The sequence below is a fragment of the Pleuronectes platessa genome, chromosome 4 (assembly GCF_947347685.1).
Source record: "Pleuronectes platessa chromosome 4, fPlePla1.1, whole genome shotgun sequence".
NCBI classification, from domain to species: domain Eukaryota; kingdom Metazoa; phylum Chordata; class Actinopteri; order Pleuronectiformes; family Pleuronectidae; genus Pleuronectes; species Pleuronectes platessa.
In genome coordinates this window covers 25,140,068-25,161,510 of record NC_070629.1, presented here as the reverse complement: position 1 = coordinate 25,161,510, position 21,443 = coordinate 25,140,068, and the positions used below count along the sequence as shown (strand labels likewise).

General features: G+C 42.2%; 2 protein-coding genes across 2 annotated transcripts in view; one reads left to right on the top strand and one right to left on the bottom strand.

Annotated features, from left to right (window-relative positions):
• Positions 1-794: 794 nt before the first annotated feature.
• On the top strand, positions 795-9,537 carry ppef2a (protein phosphatase with EF-hand domain 2a). Its single transcript, XM_053421321.1, has 17 exons — positions 795-846; positions 1,170-1,178; positions 1,648-1,775; positions 1,854-1,908; positions 1,987-2,162; positions 2,742-2,856; positions 3,148-3,194; positions 3,308-3,474; positions 3,606-3,642; positions 4,580-4,729; positions 4,809-5,144; positions 6,185-6,370; positions 6,540-6,682; positions 7,289-7,395; positions 7,961-8,127; positions 8,430-8,517; positions 9,284-9,537. The coding sequence occupies exons 1-17, from the start codon at positions 795-797 to the stop codon at positions 9,535-9,537; spliced, it is 2,217 nt and encodes a 738-aa protein (XP_053277296.1).
• Positions 9,538-14,699: 5,162 nt separating this feature from the next.
• Positions 14,700-21,443, bottom strand: part of scarb2a (scavenger receptor class B, member 2a) — a 15,878-nt gene continuing 9,134 nt past the window's right edge. Inside the window, exons 9-13 of the mRNA XM_053421322.1 lie at positions 20,883-20,956; positions 20,692-20,743; positions 20,434-20,586; positions 19,376-19,423; positions 14,700-19,076 (exon numbers count right to left, since the gene is read on the bottom strand). Coding sequence (XP_053277297.1) covers positions 18,945-19,076; positions 19,376-19,423; positions 20,434-20,586; positions 20,692-20,743; positions 20,883-20,956 — 459 coding nt within the window. The 3' untranslated portion in view covers positions 14,700-18,944. The remainder of the gene's footprint in view (positions 19,077-19,375; positions 19,424-20,433; positions 20,587-20,691; positions 20,744-20,882; positions 20,957-21,443) is intronic.

Below are 21,443 nucleotides of genomic sequence, written 5' to 3'. Positions count from 1 at the left end.
TGGATCCAGAATAAATGCTCAAGGTTTAAATAATTCTTTAAAGCTTTCCTCCATGCATTTATTTTATGTCACAGCACCAATATTTCTTAGGATAATTAATTCATCATTCAAAGAACTGTGTTTTGGTCAGAAACCCTCTTTTGAATATCTTTATATATGACCAAAGACCCCATCTGTAAATACACCTGAATGAAATAAACATTAGGTTCGTAACTTGTAAACAGTAATTTAACCATCATTTATTTACCCTAAACAACAAAGGGATATTTAAAAATCCAGTTTTTAAATCCACCATTTGATCAAATAACCGCAGGCCGCGACGACTCTTTCCCGCCTCCACTGTTTCATTGATTGCTTAATGTAAGCCTTCATAGAACTCAGGCAAAACCCGTCCCGTGCTCCGGGATTGAGGCCACCGAGGTCTGGAGAGAACAACCAGATAACGAGATTAAAAGTGCAAAAAGGCGTGTGTCGTCCAGCTTTACCTCTCCTGCTGCCACGCTCTGCCCTCCACTCCGTCAGGGAACGAGGCCAGATCTGTTTACCAATGTGTGAATGATTGGAGAACCTGCATCTCAATCAGTAAACAAGTATTCAGATATGATATATGTCAGGTATCAAGGTCAAAAGCCATGTCCCCCTGATGGAATGTCATCTTCGAAATCACCTTTCTGTTAGAAAAGAAAAATACACTAGATTCAATCTTAAACTGAGGCTGGTTTCTTAGGGCTACACTTTAGTTTCAAGTTTGTGTCTTGATTTAATTTCCGTTTGGTGTTTTCACAGGAACAGTCATGGGATGTGGCGTCTCCAAGTCCGACCAGTTCCACAAACACTCTGGAAAAGGTAACTCTCATCCTGCAGACTGATCTTAACCCAAGATTTAGACTGGAATGGTAATAAAGCGTCAACCTCCGGGTATCGTTCAACGGTCCCCCTAAATTCAAGCTGCATCCAATTCCACACACTCTCAGCATAGATAGAGATTTATCACTCATGAATTAGTCTCTGAGAAAAAAAAAAATCCTGGATCCGGCCCCCTGATCTCGATCTGAACCAAATTGTCACAATCTCTTTCCGGACACATGACGATATCCCCTGAGAGGCGTTTGTTTGCTTTGCACTCATTAATGTATCTTCCTTATGTCTGTCTGTTCTCCTGTGTGCAGCCGTCACAAGTAAGCCTCACCTGCTTATCTTGTTTGTTGTGTTGTGTTGTTGTTGTTGTTGTTTACTTGGTGTTTAGTGTTAACACAATTGTTCAAGTGACTTTGGGGGGCCCCAGGCAAAAGGGACCAAGGGGCCCTATATTGAACTAAACCTGAACACTTGTAGCAAACCACATCAAACAAATCGCAGACTGTTTATACACATAAATAATAGTAAAGTTATCAATTTTGAGGAGGTTCTCACAAAATTGAACGAATCAGCCGCACCTCCAAGATCTGGATGTGGAGGTGAAATTGAATCTCCAACATTTGACGCAGTTAAAACTAAACTAAAACTGACAAAATCATCAAAAGCAGAAAAAAATACCACATAAGACACATTTTTCTCTGATTGATTGATGTAAACAACATGTTTGAAAAGCAGTGTTGTATGTGCAGCTCTTCTGACCCCCCCCCCCCCCCCATCTCTCTCCTGCAGCTATAAGAGCTGCTGTGCTGATTCAGCGATGGTACCGTCAGTATGTCGCCCGGGCGGAGATGAGACGCAGGTACACCTGGCACATCTTCCAGTCCATCGAGTACTCCGGAGAACAGGCTCAAATAAAGGTGACAATCTGTCAGAGGTCATCTGTGTGATTCTGAGAAAACTTCAAACTCAACTCTCGTCTTTCTTCTCGTCCGTAGCTTTACAATTTCCTCGGCTACCTCATGGACAATTTCACACCCGCAAGCAATGAACGTAAGATTTCACATGAATGGAATCCCTGTATCCCTTGGGTAAAACTTCATCTCATGACCTCCACCTGTCGTCCTCCAGGAAATCTGATCTCGCACATCTTCAGAGAGAACGAGGTTTGTCGGGACGCCGAGTGGGAGAGGTACTTCTGCTACAAGAACATCGAGGTGCCAGAGATCTACTCGGGACCTCATCTCTTCTTCCCTCTGACGGTGGAGCAGGCAGTCGGGCTGGTGGAGGCCTTCAGGAACAAGAAGGTGGGTGCACAGCAGATCAGCGCTGCAAAACCTGCCTAAGACTTTTTGTATCACTGTGACGTGTAGAATTGAATTAACAGCATCTTCTAAAGTGCCACTGAAGCATCTTTCTTTATGTCATGAAGCAGAAATAAAATGGCCAAGTAAAATAACTGTACTGGACTTTTGAGGCAGATACTGAAGTTGGTTTTGAGAGTTTGAAATAATTCAGTTTATTGAATTTATCAGCTAATAGTATTTTTGTAATCATAAGCAGTCTTGATAAATATTCTTTAAATTAAAACAGCAAGGTACAAGTACACACATAGAGTAAAATCCTTACATTTCTAAAATGTACTTGTTAGTACAGTCTGGTGGACAAACAATGCAACTGTCTATTTGAACTTCTATAGTGCATGTAGCTACTCACTGTTAGTAACTCATAGTGCACCTTTAAAAACATGGTTTTGACAGACAGAGCATGACACAATAAGCATGCATCACAACACCACAGCAGATTTCAGTCACTGCAGCACGACGTATGTTTCATGTGTTTCTCTGAACCGGAGACTTCCCTCTGACGAGTCTGTCTCTCAGCAGCAGCTGCACTCGCGCTACGTCCTCCAGCTCCTGGCCGAGACCTGGAAACTGTTCCGCATGATGCCGAACATCAATCGAATCTCCACCTGCCAGAGCAAAGAAATCACTATCTGTGGTGAGCAGGAAGAAATCACTGTTATTTTGTAATGATGATTAATTTTGGCCTCTTATTGATATTGTTTGTGAGAGTTGCCTATGAGGGGAAGGTGACTGTGGAGGAAAGGCAAAACAATGAGTGATTACAGGATCTTAAACAGCTGAAACAAGTAGTTATTGACCAAAACATGGTTTCAGCTAACTAACCTTGCTTAGTTCAGTTTAATTATAAATATAACCTTACTGTTGTTGTAGGAGTTAAAGCAGCAGCAGACAGAGGTATGACCTGTGTTTGTTCACTTCACTACAGGCGACCTGCACGGACAACTGGAGGACCTGCTGCTGATCTTCTACAAGGTCGGAGGAACCTTGTCTGTTTCCCTTCTAAACTTCAGTTTTCGGCTGCATCTTGCTGTGTTTGTTTCCCATTTGGATGACGCACTGACCCTGTGCTGTTGTTTATGTGACAGAATGGCATGCCGTCCCTGGAGAAGCCCTACTTGTTTAACGGAGACTTCGTCGATCGAGGCAAAGACTCCATCGAGATCCTGATCATCCTGTTTGCGTTCCTGCTCGTCTACCCCAGTGAGGTCTACCTCAACAGAGGGAACCACGAGGACCATATAGTCAATCTGAGGTGAAACAAAAGTCAGAGGTTGAATACGTCAACTGACCACATGGTGTCCCTCAACAAATTCATCAGGGAACAGAAGGATGATAAATAAACTGAAATCTAACGTGAACCTTGTGTTTCTTTGGCTGGTTCAGGTATGGCTTCACAAAGGAGGTGTTGACTAAATACAAGGTAAGTTTATCACATAATCCTGCAAACGTACATATCTCCAAACACACCTTATTCTTTTGATTATTGCTCGGCGTTATAACTGACGCATGGAGCCACAACGTGTCCTTATCCCTGCTATCTCTGGAGGCAGCCAAGTAAACTGGTTTCAGTCACCTTAGCCTACACATTCCCACTAAGGCCCGGTAAAGGTTGTGACTTCCTTGACAGTACAATACCATAACACTCCTCCTGGCAGGTAAGAGGATTTGAGGTCATTAGAGCCGGTGACTGTCGGACATCTGACTCTGTTCATGGCGTCTCATTGGTCAGAGAGGTCGAGGTCTTCTAGAGACACAGAAAGGAAACTACAGTCCAGTTTGAATCAGCACTGACTCTGGTTTATAGACTCTCGACAGGGATCAACCTCACAATCTAAAAGAGCTACAGAACAACATTTTTAAACAAAGACACCGATACATCATTAGGAAATAATCTAAATATCCTCACTGAAAATCTAACAAGTGGATCTTACTCCAAAAAGATATTGAGAAGAGAGTAGGTAAAAGCAGCAACTAGTCTTAAGTTATATTTACTTTATATCTACCTGTAAAAGTTACTTCATTTGGTAAGTTACTTCATTTTGTCAAGTAAGATTACCTAGTTGTTTTTTTTTAAGGGGGTTTTAGGGGTTTAAGTAAAACAAGTTACATCAACGCTAATGAAATTATTACTACAAATAAATAAAGAAAACACACCAAAGAATTATTTGTTCACGAGATTGTTTTTGTTTCTTAGAAACCAGCGTTTTAAGTCAATGACATTCAGATTAATGGTTAAACTATCCAAACACTTTTAACTCTTTAAAACAATCCTAAATAAAGAGATACTTTTAAGATCCATACAGAACTTTAAAAAACGATAAATGAACTCATCTCCTCACTCCTGTGTTCCTCCTCAGATGCACGGCAAACGGATCCTGAAGCTGCTGCAGAAGATCTTCAGCTGGCTGCCATTAGCCACAGTGATCGACCAGAAGGTGCTGGTTCTCCATGGAGGAATCTCCGACACCACAGACCTCGGTGTCCTCACCAGGGTGGACCGGCACAATGTGAGGGATCAGCATGCAGAGCAGTGATGAACTTCAATTCACCTTCTTGTTCTGAAGTGTTCTGCTCTGCTTGTCCCAGTATGTTTCAGCCCTGAGGCCTCCAAAGAAGAGGCACATCATCTCAACGGGGACGTCCATCGACTCGGACGTGGACGAGGACGTCTGGGGCACCAACAAGTCCTTCCAGCGCCGGGCCTCTCTCATCTACCCTCAGCCTCTGGGAACCCGGGGCAGCTTCCACAACCGCTCGCTGCAGGACTTCTCTGACCGGATCAGAGGGAAAGAGGAGGACGATCTGGAGGCCCGCAAGAGGAGACAGTCCGTCTTCATCAACAGGTCCACAGAGAAAGAGACGACACTGACCGTGTCCACTGACTCGGAAAGCAGTGACAACGTCAGGGACGAATGGAAACAGGTGATGATTGAATATTGACCAGAGGAGTATTTAACGATGTGTTATTTCTCTCAGCTTCACATCAGTATCAGTACTCACACATTAGAACTGCCCATTGACTGTACACAAAGATGGACGACATGACAACTGACCAAAACTGAAACCAAAGTGTCTTGATGTCCCCCTGGTGGCAGTATAGTCAATCACACCTCCTCCATGTTAGCAGATGGGACATGAGCCAAACCAAGGTACCAGCCAAAGTCGGGAATTATGATGTAGATGTCTGCTGTAACTACAGAGGCAAAAAAAAAGTATGTATAAATATGTAAACACAGAAGTAAATAATAACATTATTGAAAAAATAAGTAAGGGGATAAGGGAATAAATGTTTGAATACAGACATAGCATCACCAAATGATGTTATTTTGCAGATTTTACTTCAGAGTCATTTTCGTCCTTGTCAGGCCTCTAAGTTTCCCACGTGAGACTCTGAGTGATTGACTGGTTTGTTTTGGTCAGATGTCATCCACCAGTTATCGACACCTACCTCAGTATTAGAGCTGTGGATTGTAACCGACATGGGCCTTAACATGCTGTAATCCACCCGCATCATTAATCCCACTGCCGTCACTTCAATCTGCTCTTCCAACCGGTCGTCGGTACCAGTGGTTTCCTGTGGCTCTGGAGCTTGGTGGTGATGCTCAGTCACTGCATGTAGCTCTGGTACCTGAAGTCTGAAGTAAAAGACCCTCGACTGATTCATTTGTGTGACCTTCTTACACGAGTGAAGCAGGGAGAAGGATTCTCCCTATCAGATTGAATGGTTTAATCCCTGTGGAGCCTAATTACACCAACGTGACTTTAACAGACATTTACATATTGATGACATTCTTACAGCTCTCAGATTATCTCTGCTCAGTGAAATCTTATGTTGCCCTTTGGGATCAGTGTTTTCAGTATGTGAGACTTATCCTAATGTTGAGGCAGGTTTAAGTCCCTCTCAAGGGGCCGATAAGGTCTTAGACTCCAGGGGGTTCAAATGAAATATATCGTTCCTCCAGATCCTGGACCTGCTGTGGAGCGACCCGATGAGCCAGGACGGCTGCGTGCCCAATGAGGTGCGGGGGGGAGGCTGCTACTGGGGCCCCGACGTCACTGAGGACTTTCTGAACCGACACAACCTGCAGCTCATCATCCGCTCCCACGAGTGTAAACAGGAGGGTTATGAGTTCTGCCACAATCGGAAGGTGAGCTCAGACGGCCCACTGATTCCCTGATAATCCCACAGCTCCATGCAGTTTCCAGTAAAATCTGATTAGTGACACAGTCGCAGATGCATTTCACACCGTTTTTTTTTTCTGAGGAGCTTTTTTAAAAAAGCACTAAAACATTAAACTCTTCTTTTCTATTGCTTAGGTCCTGACTCTGTTCTCTGCCTCCAACTACTACGACGTGGGAAGCAACAGGGGCGCCTACGTGAAGCTGGGTCCAGACCTTGTGCCTTATATGATTCAGTACCAGGCCACCAGCATGACCAGAGAGCTCACCGTTCGACAAAGGTACACAGGAGCACGAGAAGAAACTCACTGCAGGGAAATGTATCATGTGTTGGGCTTGGTTTAGTTTTACTTTATAATAACAAAAACAAATGACAACATGAATCATGCATAACAAGCCCGAAAACACAACAAACAACAGCCAGCAAAGCAAAAAACATTTTATCGGTCCAGTATGTAGACTTTAGTGACATCTAGTGGTGAAGTTGCATTTAGCAGCTGAGTACCCCTCACCTTATCATCCCCTACCAAACATGAGAGAGAATCTGTGGTTGTCTTCAGTGGTCACAGAAACTCAAAAGCTTTAGTTTGTCCAGTCTGGGCTACTGTACAAGACATGGCGGCCTCTGTAGAGAGGACCTGCTCCTGATGTAAATATAAAGTGTTTACCTATAAAGGGCTCATTCAAGGGAAAAGATAACCCCAATTCATATAATTTCAGATGAGACACACTGGTGAAATCATAATTAAAATGATTTTAAATGTAGTTCCTGCTAATAGATCCCTTTCACCTATATTTGGACACACTGGACCTGGAGGCGACAGAACCAAGTGTGATGAAGGGTCTGAAAACTGTCTGTACTCATATTCCCTTCATGTTGTCTTCAGTGCTGGTAGGACCGAGCGCTCGGCCCTCAAAGTCCTGAGGGAGCAGCTGTTTGCGCACAAATCTGATCTCATCTGTGCCTTCAAGAAGCTTGACAGCAACAACACAGGTGTGTGATATGTGTGTGTGTCTGTGTGTGAGTGTGTGTATGTGTTTGTTCGGTCCTCAGTGAATCAGGTGTTGAGTAATTGAATCAGAGACGTCTCTCTCATGAAGTTCTCACAGGTTAATGTCTGGATGTGGAGAAATACGAGCTCACACCTTTGTGCTGTGTGACGAGCATCGTATTCCAGCGTTCAGTGAAACAACAAGATGTGGGCCGGACACAACATATGATAGTTTCACAAAAACTTCAGCTGAAACTGTTAGACGTTATTCAGTGATTTAGCCATTTGTGTGTCTGAAATGAATCACAGCCACAGTTTAAAACACGTTTCTAATTGATTATGCATCATATACTTCATCATTTTCTGTGAGTTTCGTCTTTAATGAGACACATTGGCCTTGATTTTTTATTTAAAGTGTTTGATGCTGTTTTTGGCTGCAAGTCTATTTAATGAAATAGAGCATTTTTGTTGTGTTCATAGGGTTAGAGCTGAAATCTTATATTGTATCAGATAATAAATCATGGCTCAGAATGAGAGTTCTAACGTCGTCTCTCCTTCCTCCGTCAGGTCTCGTGTCTCTGAACGACTGGGCCACTGCAGTGGAGAGTGTGATGCACCTGGGTCTGCCCTGGAGGATGATGCGCGGCCAGCTCGTCACCTGCAAGAGCAGCGACGGCACGGTCGACTTCAACGAGTGGTTCAACGAGCTCGCCATCAAGAGACCCAACACGGACGTGAGTATGGAAGGGTACTGATGACAAAAACTGTCCTTATTTGTTTATTTTAAAAAAGTAAGGGGAAAAAAGAACACCAAAACATCCCAAAAAATTAACAAGAGAGAAATTAGATAGAATACATTAAGTTAGTAAACAGGCCTTTGGTGTTTAAAACTCAATATAAACCAGCAGCAGTAACGAACAGATACTCAAGGGAAATCCAAATTGTCAAAACACCCTCTTTTCTCAAACTGGTTGGAGAAACCTGACGATGCTTCACCTCTGGTTTCACCTGGTTTCCTTCCCTTCTCATCCTGCAGCACATCGACCAGAGCCTGCTGGAGACTCTGTATCGCCACCGCTCCACCTTGGAGACCATCTTCAGAATCGTCGACACGGACAACTCAGGTAGAGTATTCTTTTCATAGCTCACTTCATAAGATGCATGCAAACTGAGAGGAATATTTATAATGGACGCCTTATTTTTCCTCTGGTCATTGATCGATTGGTATATAAATAATAAAGTAAACAGACAACATACTGTACAGCTGCACCTCTAATTGTTTCCCAATCTAGACCAAAAGCCTCTCTCTTAACTCCATTATACAAACATTACATTGTAAAGTCAATTAAGAAACAACTCACAAATAAAAAGTTTATATTTATTATTGCTGCCTCATTCCTAGTTTGGAGCATAACCTGGCAATAAAAAAAACTCTTTTAGATTGATTCATGTGTGTGGATGCATCTCACAATGTTGTTCATCCAAATGGGAAAAAGTAAGTGTTGAACAACTTGATAAGATGACTGCTCCGACTCAGCCTAACGGGAGATGGTGCAGTGTAAAGTGTGTCAGGGTCTTTATCAAGTGTTTGTTGTTTCCATATTAAGACGCCTGTTGGGTTCAGCCTCCCTAAGCCTCCCTCTGTGCCAAAGAGGCCACAGCAGGTTCGTCTCCTGAATCCTCCTGGTCAGGATCAGGATTAACCCAGTGATCTACTGGTGTCTCCAGCTCCCCCCCCCCCCCCCCCCCCCCCCCCCGACCCCCCATCCGATTACACCCACGCAGTGACACAAATTTTTTCCTGTAACAGTGTGCACATCATCTATATAATTTCCCTTCCCTTCATGCCAGCTTTAACCTCCTGAGCTCTAACCTCCTCCTCCTCCTCAGGCTTCATCACCATCGAGGACTTCCGGCAGACCTGGAAGCTGCTGAGCGTCTACCTAAAGATGGAGATCACGGACGAGGCCATCTCCGACCTGTCCGTCACCATTGACAGAAACCAGGACGGCAGCATCGACATCGACGAGTTCATGGAGGCCTTCCGCCTCACGGACAAGAAGAGCCGGCTGGAGCGAGGGCGCAGCATGTTCATGGGCACGGCCACCGACCTCACCAAGCTGGACGAGGACCCCAACATCTGAGCGGGGAGCCGGAGTGAAAGACTGAAAATAGAGAGGGACCTCAGCTCAGGCTGCTCGCCCGGTAAGGGGAGGGCGTGGACACACCCAGGGAACGCCGGCTGCCTCTGTGACGCACGTTAAGACAGGAAGCTCCTGAGCAGCTGCTGTGTTGATCTCATGGGATCAGGAGCAGGTCAGAGTTCAGGGCGTTGGACTGAATCAGTCTCATCCACCGAGGAGGAAGTGTGGGTGAGACACATGACCAGGGATTTTGTGTCTTTTATTTTAGTTTTAATATTTGCAAAAGTAAAATTTATAAGCACAAAAAACAAAAAGGCTGCTTTCGGCTGCTTGATTATTACAATAGCAATACTAGATAATGTGATCACCGTTAATATCACTGAGGATCTTTGTCCTCCTGTTTGCAAAGCATTTTTTTTAACAACAGAAAATGTTTTGACTTTGCTAAATGAAGAGAAACTCCTGCATCAGTCTCCATCCAGATACAAGAATTATCCCTTTGGAAAATGTTTAAAAACAAAACAACAAACTCTCTGTATGGAGCAGTGGGGTTTTATTATCTCCTCTTACTTTGCTCTTTGACACTGTGTTTCAAGCAGGACACTGGGTAACCCTGTGGTTTTTAAGCTCTCAGTGAGTCTATATGCGGAAGATAACTCTGCTCCTTTTTAACACTTTATAAATTCAACAAACTGACCCAAAAAAACACACATGATTTACCACAGATAAGTGTGCAACTCAACAATAAGCACTACAGTACGTATCTGCAACTAAATGCTGATGGTGCCTTAGCAGTAGAAGAAAATGTAACTTCTAGAAATGAAGTTAAGTCTAGGTTGCACTGATCATGATGATGATGATGATGATGATGATGATGATGATGATGCCAAATGCCAACCATTTACTGGGGTCCTTCAGGTCAGGTATATACCCTAATCCTGTATAAAACAGAGAATTTATTATTTTATTCATTTGACTTTAGGTTTAATACGTCTTCGTCCTAAATGCTTCAAAGCGCAGTCGCAGGGATGGTCTGATATTCTGGATTGTTCTCATCTATTTCTGCAAGAAAGCAAATCATAATAAAAATGTCGAAACAGTGTTTTTTAAATGAATATTCTCAGTTTGCATAGTTGAATAAAAAACGTGTCCACACCAGCACTGTCCGGACTTCAATGATCTAAATGAGCACATCAGACACAACATCTCACACATACTGAAAATAAAGTTACCCACAGAAAAAGGTAGAAAAGACTGAATATAAACATTAAATGCACATTTTGTTTTATTTATATCTCAAATAATAGTTAGACTTTAATTATCTTCCTGGGAATTGCAAAGTTTTAGTCCACATGCAGACTACCATCATTCAGCTATCAAACTGTTTTATTATGTTGTGATTGAATATTTGATTTTCTTTTGAGTCATTGTACTTCTCAGAATTACCAGCAGGGGGCAAAAAAAGACCATTTAACACAACGTGTGGGAGCAGAAGTAGAGAAAGTATTCAAGTTATTAAGTACTAATACCACACTGTAGAATGACTCCTTTAAAAGTAAAAGTCCTTCCTTTGACAGTTATACTGTTAAATTATATCATTAGATTATGATTACACTTCTACTGCAGGGGCTTGTTGACTAAGTTATAACCTTAAACATATTTTTGCAGCAAATGTTTATTTTTTATTCAGGATAGTACATTTTACTTCACTGGTTTCGTTCAATCAACAGTCAAAAACTAGAATTATTAAAAAGTAAATCCAAACCTTTTAAATGTTTGCAAAGAAAAGCATCAAATTGAGACGTGTGTGAAGGTGAACCATGAAAAGTAGTGACTGACAATGATGAAATCAGTCAACTTTCTGTCAGTCCACTAATAGCCCTACTGGTGTATACGTTGGGCTAAGTTAATTTACAGCAATGGGTCATTTTATGAGTACTTCAAATGTTTTGTTGGTAAAAGTATTCATTTCTAAATAAAACGGGGGCTGAAACGTTGTGGACTATAATTTAAAAGTCCTCTAAAGCCCAGCATGTTGGAACTGATGACTGAAGTACTCACAACAAGTATACACTGGGATTTTATACAATAATAATTGTCCAACAACTGGTTAGTGATAAATAAACAAAAGCAAACAAAGTTATAGTCTCTCACTTGGATTTCTGAAGGCACGATATGATACAATGAAATACCTCAGGGAGTTAGCAGCATTATCTGTGTCTGTGGCTGAGTCAGTAGTTTTGCTTTCAGGGGATAATCGTTGAAGTGGGTGGAAACGTGCCCTGAGTTGCCTGCTGTTTAAACAGGGGTTTAAAAAGCATATTGCTCAAAACAAAGTTTACTCACATGGACACATTGCCCTTTGGGGTTTTTGGCAGAGAAGCAGCTCCTGGGCTATGAGGACATTTTGGATTGGCCACGTTTCCTCTGGGATCTTGACTTGCAGAGACAGTAATGTTGTAAAATTGACATGATTGTCAATTTTTTGAGTTAATAATTATTAGTGGGTTCTACTATTTGCATCGTAGCGTGTCGTTCTTTGAAATCATGTAGCTAGCGTTTGTAAATTTCGTTGGCGTTTAGGACGGAGGGAACTTTTCTTAACTGAGTGAGAACCACACACTGTTTATAAAAAGGGTGTGGACCAGCACAAAAACACAGAAACTAGGTTTTCTGTTGATGTTTACCTGCATGTTATGAACCGGTCCTATGTGAAGTGACCCTCAGAGCCCATATACCTCCCCCAAGGCCCAACAATCCGTAGTTCCTATAGAAACATACTCTGCACAATATGGTTACTTAGGATTTTAAGGTTTGGGTTAACAGAACTAGGCTAGCTGTATCCCCCTATTCAAGTATTTGTGCTAAGCTAAATGTCTTCTGGCTGCAGCTTCGCATTATAAAGACACCATTGTGGTCTCATTTTCTTCTAGCGGTGAGAAGGTAAATGAAAAAGTAAGCTCTTCTTTATTCTTGTTCTTGGTCGGCTGATAAACATCAGGGTGTTTTCTCCAGGGACAGAGGCCAACCCTCCTGCCCTGCTGCTTTTCACAGCGAGCCACCAAAACACTCAACACAAAAACTCACAAAGTGGTGAGAAGTGGGACAAAAGACGGGGGCAGTTAGGCCTAGTTGTTCCAGTGTGGTCGGGGGAGGGGGCGTCCATTGTTCACTGTCTGCAGGTGGTCTTACAGTTGTAAAGCTGCTGGAGCTCTGCCCTAACGAAGACATCGGAGTCAGTCAACAGGAGCGTCTCAAAGGACCTGACATGAACCTGCATTGGTCTGTGTTCCCGAGAAGGAAAATAGACATTATACAACAATCGTAATTATAGATATCGTTAATAGTTTTATTGATGTTTATTGCGAGGAGTTGCTATTGTTTTCCACAGAACTTGAAATACAATTTAAACCCAAGTAAATATTCCTTCAATACAGAAAGGTCTTCACACACAATGATTGTAGACAAGCTTCACATTCTGCAGGTTTTTGTGCCCTAAACTCTGTCAGTGAACACACGGTTCTTTCAAGGAAATCAAACAGGACAAAGGGAAAAAACTGAAAGGTAGAAGATGCCGTTCATGAACTCAACAACTAGGTGCAGTCAAAAGGCCTTTGGAGTGTTCGAATAAAGACATATAGAAATGGTTCCTCATTGTCAATCAATCATTCATGATGTTTTTTAATGATTAAGCAGAGATAACAAAAACAAAATGACTGACATTGTGTGGTTTCAACTTTTCAAAGAGGATGTGCTGCTTTCTGCTTTTTGCTTTGTCATTGTGAATGAAATATTTACGGACTTTGGAAACACGACTGTTGAAGACCTCTTGCTCTGGAAAAGTCTGATCTGGCACCGAAAGTTTTACAGAAATTAAGATTATTGTGCTTTGTCATTATGCGTTAATCGGAATAAAATACTCCATAGTTATGTTTTTAGTTATCACTTTTGTTGTTTTGTTTGTTACTTTTTACCGGCACCTTCCTCATATTTCTGAATTTGTGCTGATCAGAACAGATCAAGAGCTGCACAACAAAAACACAAAACTAATGTAGAAATGAACTAAAGAAACACTTGCATGAGACTGAGTGATGCAATCAGCCGAAGAGTCACAGTGTCCAAACGCCATCTGCTAAAAGTTACCTATTGCACAAAATATTATTTGCTGTTGCAGATTAGTTGTTGCGGTGCAAGCAAACAAGAGCATCGACTAAACAGAAGGTCGAAACTGAATCTGTCTGACTGACGGAGAAACTGGGAAACGTGTTGACGCCTGCAGGCCCTGAAATGATCGTCACAAGGCCCGAAACATATGAGAAGACAGCGAGATGTGGCTGCCCCGAGGCTACCACTTAGTATAACGAACAGAGCCATTACCCACGCATGCAACACTCGGACTGAACCACTCATCTGTCACAGAAAAGTGTCGACGTCTTGTAGTCCCAGAAGAAACCTGCCTGAACTTGTTGCACTTGGCGGTAAATATCAATTAGAGGAGCAGTCAGAGGTGGAGAAAGAGTCACAGCTATTTTGGACGAGGGATCTCGCTGTTGCTCTAAACTGAGGTTTCCTCAGAGTTTATTCACTTTTTATGCAAAAAGTCAGTCAAGTAAAAGTTCGATTGGCCCCAGTGACTGATTTGATGACATTAGTTTGTTACCTTCAGCCAAGGAGATCATGTTTTCACCTCTGTCCTTTTGTTTGACAGCATTACACAAATAAAAGTCTTCTTGAAACTTTCTTGGACACTGAGTTACGTTTGACATTGTCCCCAATTTCCCAGAGAACAAATAATTCATGGATCTTGATGAAAAAAGGGAATTTGATGCAGTTCCAAATACAGATCCAGAGCATCCAAGTTAGATTGACATGATAAATTTATTATCAGTTATTCTGCCAATTATTCTCAATCATTTGATTCAACGTAAGGTTGAAAAAATAAGATAATAAGCCAAGTTTGCTAAATGAGTGTCTTAAAATGTCTCGCTTTTTTCAAATTCAGCAGTTTAAAAACCCAAAATATACTTTAAAGATAAATCAAACAAATGTAGTTAATAACTGATTCATCGTTCAACTTCTATACTGATCTGGCTCAGCAGTTTTACCTCCTGAGTAGGATTTATAGTTCTCCACAGACAGTTAAAAGAAAGCAAGAGACCACGTGAACTTTTGCACTTCGGTGCAACTTTTATTTTTTGCAAATACACTAGAAATGTTTACAAAAGGACTGTAGAAACATCTGTGCAGTGTAAATTATCAAAACTAAAAATGGATATTACTTTGAAATCATTTTGCACCCAACATGACAAGGGGATTGTCATTTTCAGCAGCAAAACAAAATTAGTATATCTTAAGAGGAAATGTCTGTTAGTGACTTCAGAACATCGAGACGTGGGTTTGTTACACCGAGGAGCAAATTAAGGAAAGAAAGAAAAGGATGGTATGGCACTAGTGCTCATCCCTGAAGGAGGGCGTCATTCATCTAGACAGATTACACAGCATCAATGCTTTACTTTACTCAGTCATCAAGATAATCAGCCTTCCAGTAAATCCCCCCAGTTTGACAGAAATGGTGCATTTGGCTCCACATACCAGTGTTAACTCATTGGTTCTCATACTCAAACACAAACACCCAAATGAAACCATTCATGGACACTCAGACTTTTTTTTTACAGGGCTCTGACTGGTCCAACAGTTACACTTACTGTTGTGTTTTTTTTTCAGTGTGAAAAGAAATTGAAATGATGAAAGGAAATGAAATGTGCTCGGAACTCAAGCAGAACGTAACAAAATAAAACAACTACAATCACACTAAAGAAAAGGGGAAATACTCATACACGAGTTAAACCATCAAAAATCACAGGAAAGAAAGTACATAAATAATATGTGGCCCCGTACAAAACATCCACAATTTATGTTACACAGCTCTGTATTGCTCTATACTGAGATTGAATCTCTGCTCACGAAGAGCATTGATGAGTTATTTCCTTTTGCACTGGGTGGTGAAAAGCAATATACATCATACTGGGATTTTTATATATGGTTTTTGCCTTGATGTAAAAAAGGCACATTCATGCTTCCACGCACACGTAACACTGTTGTAAATACTTCACATAAGTGGTGGCACAATTCAAACAAAAAGAAAAAAAGGTAGGCGGTCGTTTTGTGGCACAGCCGTTATCGCAGAGTAGAGTCAACACCGCGCTGGGGCAGATCTATGTGGGTTATCTTTGGTCAAGCAGGGACGAGCCAATGGGTTTGAAGGATTGGACTCAAAGGTCAATGTAGTCGAAGTAGGACGGGTGGAGGTGATGGCTCAGGTGTGTGTGTGCTTGAACAGACACACACACACACACGCCTTTTGGGATTCAGGTCTTTCAGGTTCAAGAAGGTTTTAAAAAGGTGAACAATGACGATCTATGAGTTTGAACAAGGTGGAGGTTCATTCATGTAAGTGAAATGAAAAAGGCCTTTAGTGAATCGATTTCACTTTAAAGAAAGAGTTCAAACACTGGAAACACGCTGCTTCGTCTGCTGGTGGAGAGTTGGTTGAGAGTCACCAATCTGTGCATCAAACACGAAGCTGGAGCGAGCAAAGATTCTTTAAGCTTAAGATTTGGTCCGACTCTCGCTTTTCTCCAGTCGTTGAAAACTCTTTTCAGTTATGGGACCAAGTTATTTCAGGAGTTGAGAAAGTGAACTGTCTTATTTTTTAAAAACTGTTAAAATGACAACATCCTTCAAGAGACATCGTCAAAAGTTGTGTTTTATCCAACTGACAGTCTAGTATTTAAAAATATTAAATTTGACTAAATTCGAGACCAAGAAAAGCAGCACAGTCTCACCTTTGAGAATCTAAAGTAAACTTTTTTCGCTTGAAAATGACGATATATTGTGTTCGTCAACCACTTTGTGTTGGATTTTGTTTCCGTCGGACAGAGCCATGCGGTTTAGTTTTTGTGCTAGGCTAAGCGAAACATCTCCAGTTCCATGTTGAGCAGAGGAACTCGATCTCCTCTTCCTTCTCTCCACAAGAAGCGGAACAAGCGCCTTTCCCAGTGTTGAACTTCTGCTTTAAAAGGATTCTCCACCACAGTTTTTTTTTTTTAAACGACTTCCGACACCAATCTCCGATGATGCTGAAGCGGGCTCGTCCTTTCTGTCTAAGTTAACTAACCCCTTCATAAACCCCAGTGATACATGTGATATGGTCCCCTAGTAGAGGAATGACTGGTTAACTGTGAGAGCTTTACAAAAATGTGGTTAGTGATAACTGCTAAGTCCAATAAATGGCAGCAAGCTTAGGGCTTTGTATCTTGTGCTCAGGTGTCGAAAGGCTCAAGTCAACACAGAAAAACCTTAAAAGATTTAAGACTTGGATAAAAAAAAAAAAAAGCCTGTGTGAGTCGACCTGAATACGAGCAAGTTATGGTTGAATACAAGTCCATAGGTTATGGCATTTTTTTTTTTTTTAGCAGCAATGACAAATACAAAAGTATATCAAAAGAAGACACTCTATGTGCTGAGAAGCAAGTTAACACAGAGGCAGGGGCGTCTGCTGTCCTGGAAAACATCATCAGAACCAATACTAGCCAGGACAAACAGGGAAATGTACTGAACTCATGGGCCACCGTCATCGAAATGACGAGGACAAAGAAACAAAATAACACACAGGGCACAATTTGCAGGCAAAGTGCAGGGAACTTTCCACGTTGACAGTGTCACGGCCCCGAATTCACTTCCCGCTGGCGAACACCGACGAGTTTGACGTGTGACGGGACGAGTGTGGCGGACAGAAAGAACTGGAGACCACGACAGGAACCGTAAGACAAACAGTGATTCAAGTGCTGCGTTTGCCTGAATGCCAACAGGTTCCTTGGCAAACTGTACGACTGCACAGCGGCGAGCGGTGAAGAGTCACGGCACTTGACAGTGTCTTTGACATAACAAGCTGTAAATATATCAGAATTATAATAGGTCCCCAAAAAAAAAAACCTGGTGGCCTTGCGTTCCGGCCTGGTTTTTTTTAGCAAATCCAAATTGTGCTTTCTCTAATAAGTAACAGTGTAGATGTGCAGGAGCGGCCGACACCAGAGCAAAGTCAGCGTCTCCCTGCACACCCAGAGCAGGACTGCTGGCTGGATTTGGTCAGAGGTATCTCTGTAACGTCTCCCCTTAAATATGTACAATGGCGAAAAGAGATTTCCAGCTTATATAGTTTTGAAACATAACGAACACACTGAACCGTTGTAAGGCAGAAAGCAGGTTCAAGTCTCCCGTGTAAGATCTGTGGGTGTTGTGATCTCCCTTTTTGTTCTGAAGGTGTGAAGAAGCCTAGAGGTTCGATTTTAAATCGAGCTACTGTTGGTGATGTCATATCTAGCTACGTCAGCTGATTAGGATTCTGAAAAGAAACTGAGCGTTTCATTTCTGTAACTAGTGTTTAAGGGTAAAAAGTGAGGCTGACACAAAAAAAAAAAAAATGAAGGAAGTGGGGTTGAAATCACGAGTATATCAGGTGTCATGGGACATCGCGCCTGCATCAAGAAAACCAGTTGAGCATCGTCCATCACAGCAGGACGTCGATGTGTTCATCAAGGTGCACCAACACTCCCACCAACACATACTTGGAAGTGCGATGTGTGTGTTTGTGTGCACGCACCAATTCATCTTAGGAAGAAAAAAAAGGCAAAAATGCTATAAATAGTTTGGCTCAGACTGTCTTTTTTTTTACAAAAAGGATATGTTCAGTTTTGTTAGCAAAACCATGTTATCCTCGGAGCCCAGGAGCTCACAGCTGTGTCCTAAGTTTACGATTTTACAGGGGGATTTTTTTTGTTTGTGTATCTGTCGGTTTGAAGTTTTCTCCTCACGCAACACCGATGGAGAGGAAAGAGCAAGAATACGATACCCACTGCTGTGTAGGGGAGTAAGAAACAGCCTTTCAGCCATTTTTAGTCAGCAGAAGATCATGCATCCTTGTGCATTAGCGACACCTATGCTACTGTGGTCCTTCAGAAGAGTTACGGAAAAAAGGCTTGTCCTGGCCGAGCCCGTCCAGCCTCCCGACGTGTTTGTGGGCCGACCAGGACGGAAAGGAGGAGTAAAGGTGTGGGAGTTTGTTGTGTTGCAGTACGGCAGGCGGTGAGGGCCATGCTCAGCAAGTAGAGTAGAGGAGGACAGACAGTCATAGGAGGGCTCAGCGAGACGAGCATTGTCTCTGTTCACTAAACATCTACTGGGGGTTCTGCCCCGCCCCTTTCCATATCCTCCCCCCCACACACTCACCCCAAAAATACGTGAAACGAGCTCACTGTGTGTAAACCCCACCCCTGGTTAATGCATCACCCCTGTGCTGCTCCCTCAGCCCCCTTCCTGAGCTCCACGCTGGGCCAGGCGATTCTCCATCAACACTTCTGGGGCTCCACTGGAGACATGGCAATGTAGGAGCCGTTCTTCATCGGCTGGTTGGCTGGCGCTTCCGACGGCTCGTCCGGTTTGTCGCTGACCTGAGTGTAAGCCGTGTCGTCCTTTGCCGTCTGGAGGGGGAGAGTCAGGAGGTAAGTTAGTACAAACCAGAGCACTGGCAAGACGTCCACATAGTCACACAATTAACACAGACACTGAGATGGGAATTAATGTTTTGACTGATGTTCACAGTAAAACACCAAAGAACTTATGAACTTAATTTAAACAATGACCAATTACACTGTGAGGCGAGAACTCAAAAAAGGGAATTCTATGTCCCGTACAGGCAATTACAAATGATAATATTCAGAGATGATGGATAACAAATTGAAAAATGAGAACAGCAAACAAGGCAAAAAAGAAGACTTACAGCAAAAGAATGAAAAGCTTCAGTAAAAACAATACGTTTTACTTCATTCTAAAACAGAAACAGAAAAAAGGGGGGGTTACAGAAAATTAAAATTAGAACATGTTAATACAACACTTTGTCACATTGCAATTAGGGCAAAAAACAAGTCAATGCAAGTATGAGCCTGAAGTCTGTCCAAAGGAAACGAGATCCAGGAATTTTGTAAAACTCCAGCAAATCTGGTGCCCATTACTTAACATGGTAGAATCTTGTTTTTTCAATGCATCCAAAAATAAAAAGTAAAAAGTTTGGAGTTGGTTCTTTGCTTTGGACAGAGTCAGGCGAGCCAGTTTACCCTCTTCCAGTCTTTATGATAAGCTATGCTAAGCTAGCTGCCTCCTGGCATTATTCATATTCACACACATTTAAAAACAGACATGAATATTCTCTTCTAAAAAGCAAATATCTCCCATAATATAAACCGACACCATTTACATGCATGTAACGCGCCACTCTCTGGAAAATGAATAACCTGAACTACGACAATACAGAAGGCAGAGAGGCCAGAGTTCACGTCATCGATCCTGCTCTAGTGGAGATAAGAGGTGAACATGTGCGGTTCCTCATTCTCGGGACTATTCCAGTTCAAAGCCCTTTGGTTCTCTGCAGTGCTACGACAGGTCACAGCTTCACGGAACAACAAGGGAGCTTAGATTCCTTCTTCTATCTGAATACACCGATCTGTCGACTCATCCAAAGACGCATCGACTGTCAGGAACTATTCAGCGAGAAAAAACTAAATTTAAATAATAAAAAAACGACATTTGAAGTCAGGAAGTGGGTTAGTTAACATGCGTGTAAGCCCGGGGGGGGGTAAGTGCATGAAAAATGTTCATCATGCAAAAACCAAGTCAACACTTAAAAAAAAAAAAAATTGGATTTACTGGGACATATCACTACACTGCTGGCTTTCCTCTAGGTCCCATTAACGCTCTAAAGCTCATGTCAGTGGGAAACTGTTGGCGGATTAATGACACTCTGGGATTATTAATGCCACAGAAACCAGCGGTGGCTCTTACCTTCTTCTGGCGGTTTCGGCAGAGCAGGACTACGAGCACCATCAGCAGGATGACGCCCAAGCCCACGATGAGCAAAGGGAAGTTTGAAACCAGCGTCACGATCAGGAGCATCGTCCTCATCTGGGACGCCGAGTCATCGTCGATTGTCGCCGTCTATGGTTTTCGAGAGAGGAGCCAGTGGTGATTAATGATTTTCACTCATCAGAACAGCTTTGTTTCAGTTGGTGCTAAAGGGGGTGGGGGGGGGGGGGTCCTCACCTCATTGACGAACATGATGGGGAAAATGGTCTCGTTGATGTACCTGGTTTTGCTGCGGGGCAGAGAGAGAGAGAGAGAGAGAGAGGCGGGGAGGTCAGACAGAACATCTGGCTCAACATGAGGTCGAAATGAAATGGGGACAGAGTGTGGTAACGGGGAAGTGGGTCAGGGTTCAGCGATGTTGGACTTACGGGAACCCTTCGACTCTTTTCAGGATGATGTTGAGCTGGGCTCGCTTGCAGGCACGAATTGGAACTCCTGTGGTCTGAAGAAAGGAGAGACAAAGACTTTATTAGAGGACGGAGCAGAGACGTTTCAGGGAATATTACCATATCTTTTATTTTCTCTTCCGTCTTCTCACATAATGGAGGAAAACTACTGTCCTGACCATTAAAATGTGAAAAAAAATGTAAGAATGAGTAAATGGGCCTTAATTTTGTTTTTAGCAGGGAGAAAGACAATTTTGTTTTGTATTTATAAAGTAAATATTGATTTTATTCATCCGTTGACTTTATTATTGTTAAAATGAGCATCATTTGATTCAAGTTATCTGTATGGGAACCACACTTATTAATTATTCTCCTTAAAAATCCATTAAAATATGGATTGAAGTTCAACATATCACTGTTTTCCTATTGTCTGTTTCGAAATTCAATAAATAAGTTTATAATAATTTATCATAGGTAGTGAGAGTAACTAATCAATTCAATGCCTTCACATTCTTATTTTTCTTGCCTATCATGTAGATATTT